This window comes from Charadrius vociferus, unplaced genomic scaffold, assembly GCF_000708025.1.
Source record: "Charadrius vociferus isolate BGI_N301 unplaced genomic scaffold, ASM70802v2 scaffold871, whole genome shotgun sequence".
Taxonomy (NCBI): domain Eukaryota; kingdom Metazoa; phylum Chordata; class Aves; order Charadriiformes; family Charadriidae; genus Charadrius; species Charadrius vociferus.
In genome coordinates, this window is record NW_009646866.1 from 516,934 (window position 1) to 519,356 (window position 2,423).

General features: G+C 41.1%; 1 protein-coding gene across 1 annotated transcript in view; it reads left to right on the forward strand.

Moving 5' to 3' along the window:
• Nucleotides 1-2,320: 2,320 nt before the first annotated feature.
• Nucleotides 2,321-2,423, forward strand: part of NUP205 (nucleoporin 205kDa) — a 53,606-nt gene continuing 53,503 nt past the window's right edge. The window contains exon 1 of the mRNA XM_009894412.1: nt 2,321-2,402. Coding sequence (XP_009892714.1) covers nt 2,321-2,402 — 82 coding nt within the window. The remainder of the gene's footprint in view (nt 2,403-2,423) is intronic.

A 2,423-nucleotide genomic window follows, 5' to 3' on the forward strand; every position in this document is an offset into this window, starting at 1 on the left:
GCCAGTGATCCTGGGTAAACAATAAGATCCTAATTTGAAGGACAGCAAACAAAGCGAGAATAAGCAAAAAATTACTATTCATGGACTTGCCTAATCATCAAAGCATGGATGGATGCAGTTATGCCAATATAAATATGTGCAGAATGTATGGTATGGTGTATCTAGATACCTCTCTTACTTCATCTGTACTAGGAGCTGTACTGTCACAACTATTTTGCATTAAAATGTCACATTGCTGACAGAGAGAGCATAATAAATGCTGTGCAGCTGGAGCTAAATGTGGTATTTTTCTTCTGAAGTTCAGCTGCCCAATGACCTACCCCATGCCATCCACTCTTTTCAGGATGGTTTTTTTCTTCATGTTGCTATGTGACCGCTGGCCAATTGGCAAGGAAAGGAAAGAATTATCTGGAAATTTAAAGTATTAAATCTGCAGTGGTTAGAAAGGATTTTTTCCTCTAACAGAGATTAAAAAAAGTGTGTGCAATCTGGCTGCATCTGAATGCCAAAAGAAATATGACAGCTCTTAATGCCTGGCAAAAGGCTTTTTAAAAAAATGGAATAATTTATTTATTTTTCTCTCTCTCTCTCTTTTTAAGTCCTGTTTCTTAAGGAAACAAAGCTTAGGAAATCACACTCTGTCTGCCAAACTTTTTCAGTAACTTTTGAACCTGTTGCAATTCCTGAACGAATTCCACCCTAATCTGATCAAGGGCTAAAGGGCTCAAAAATTTATGTCCTCACAAACTTTGTGAAAATCAGGGAACGTATAAAGGAAAAGGATCAAAATTAGGACCTCTGTGGTTGGAAAGGCTGAAGCATAACCTCTAGCTATCCATTACATCTGCCATGGCTAGGCAATCAGCACATGCGTCTCCAAATTTATCATGGTACTTGCCTTTCATTGTCATGAGTCTTGTGGTTGGCACACGGGCAGTGCAGGAGCAAAGCTATGGCTTCTCAGTGATAGGTACATGGGAGAAGATACAGCAATGCCGTACCGAGGTACTGAGGCTGCTTTAGTTCTGCTGCTTGTGGAATAACGTCACTTATTTTCTACTTTCACCTCTTGTCTGGCACTCTTCCTTTCTTAGAATAAAATAAATAATCCACTGTCTATCACTCTCATTGCAATAGGTCTGTTCTGGTTCATAACTAAGACCAGGAAAAGGGTAATCTCAAGGAAATATGAGCCCTTTGACTTAATGAACAAATTAGGCCAAATTAATGAGAACAGATTCATCCATTGAACTGTGAGAGGAGCAGTTCTTGACAGCACAGACTTCCCCCCTCCCTCCCCCTTTTAAATTTCCTTTTCTCTCTCCCCTTTCTCCTGTGACTAATCCTTGTAAAACTGTTTCTCTCTCTTTTTTGCTTATAGCTGCCTTGCCAATACACTTTCACCCCAGGACCACTGCTCTCTCTCTATCGGCCCCTCTGCCATCCCATTATAGGGAAGATCTAGAGAAGCAAAGATAGTTATTTTGCCAGTTTCCCATGGGTCTAGTCCATTGGACATGGTTTTGCAACTGTGAAATATTGTTTTAATAAAGTTCAAGAGAGGAAACTATTGGCACTAAAAATTAATACATACTTTTGGTGGAATCTTTTATCTTAAAGGTAATACAGGAGGGGATTTCTGGAGGAGACTTGATTCCTACTGGGACAGGGGGTGGTAAACTGACTTCAGATATGGGATACTTCTAAGATACTAGTATGTGTTCCTTAGCTCCACATGCATACGTGTACGAATGTCCTTTTCACTTTCTTTTCTTCATTCATGGTACTTTTTTCTTACACATACTTTGAGTTTAAATGCAGCTTTCTTCACAGGATAACACCTACCAGGGCTGCCTTTTTTTTTTTTTAAATATACATACAAAACTGAAAATCCTAGTTCACCAATTGAAGCCCAAGAAACACCAGTTGAGTTTTAAACGCCACGCACCTGCAAACAAAGTTGAACAAAACCCCTTCAGTTTACTGGTTTTAAGTGAATAGCGCTGTTTCAATTACCTGCATTTTAAATAAGGATCATCCATCACTGTAACATTTACAGATTACTTATTTATTTTTTTTTTTTTTTTTTTTTTTCTGAAGACTTCAATCGGGAACCATAGAAACTCAAACCATTTTTGGAAAAAAAAAACAAAACAAAACAAAACCAAACCAATTTGAAACCGTTCTGATAAATTTACCTCCCGGTGTAGCGCCTGACTTCGGGCATCTTGCTTAATTCAATGAATACGGCTGACAGGGCAGGGTTTGAGGGGAACGACTGCCTCCGGCGTGGGGAAGGGCGGGCGGCCGGAGGGGGGGGATGGCGGTGCGGTACCTCCAGCAGCGGGGCGAACCCGGGGGACGCCGAACCCCGCCGCTCTCCCTTTCCCGCAGCCACCTGGGCAAGGCCAAACGCGACGCCG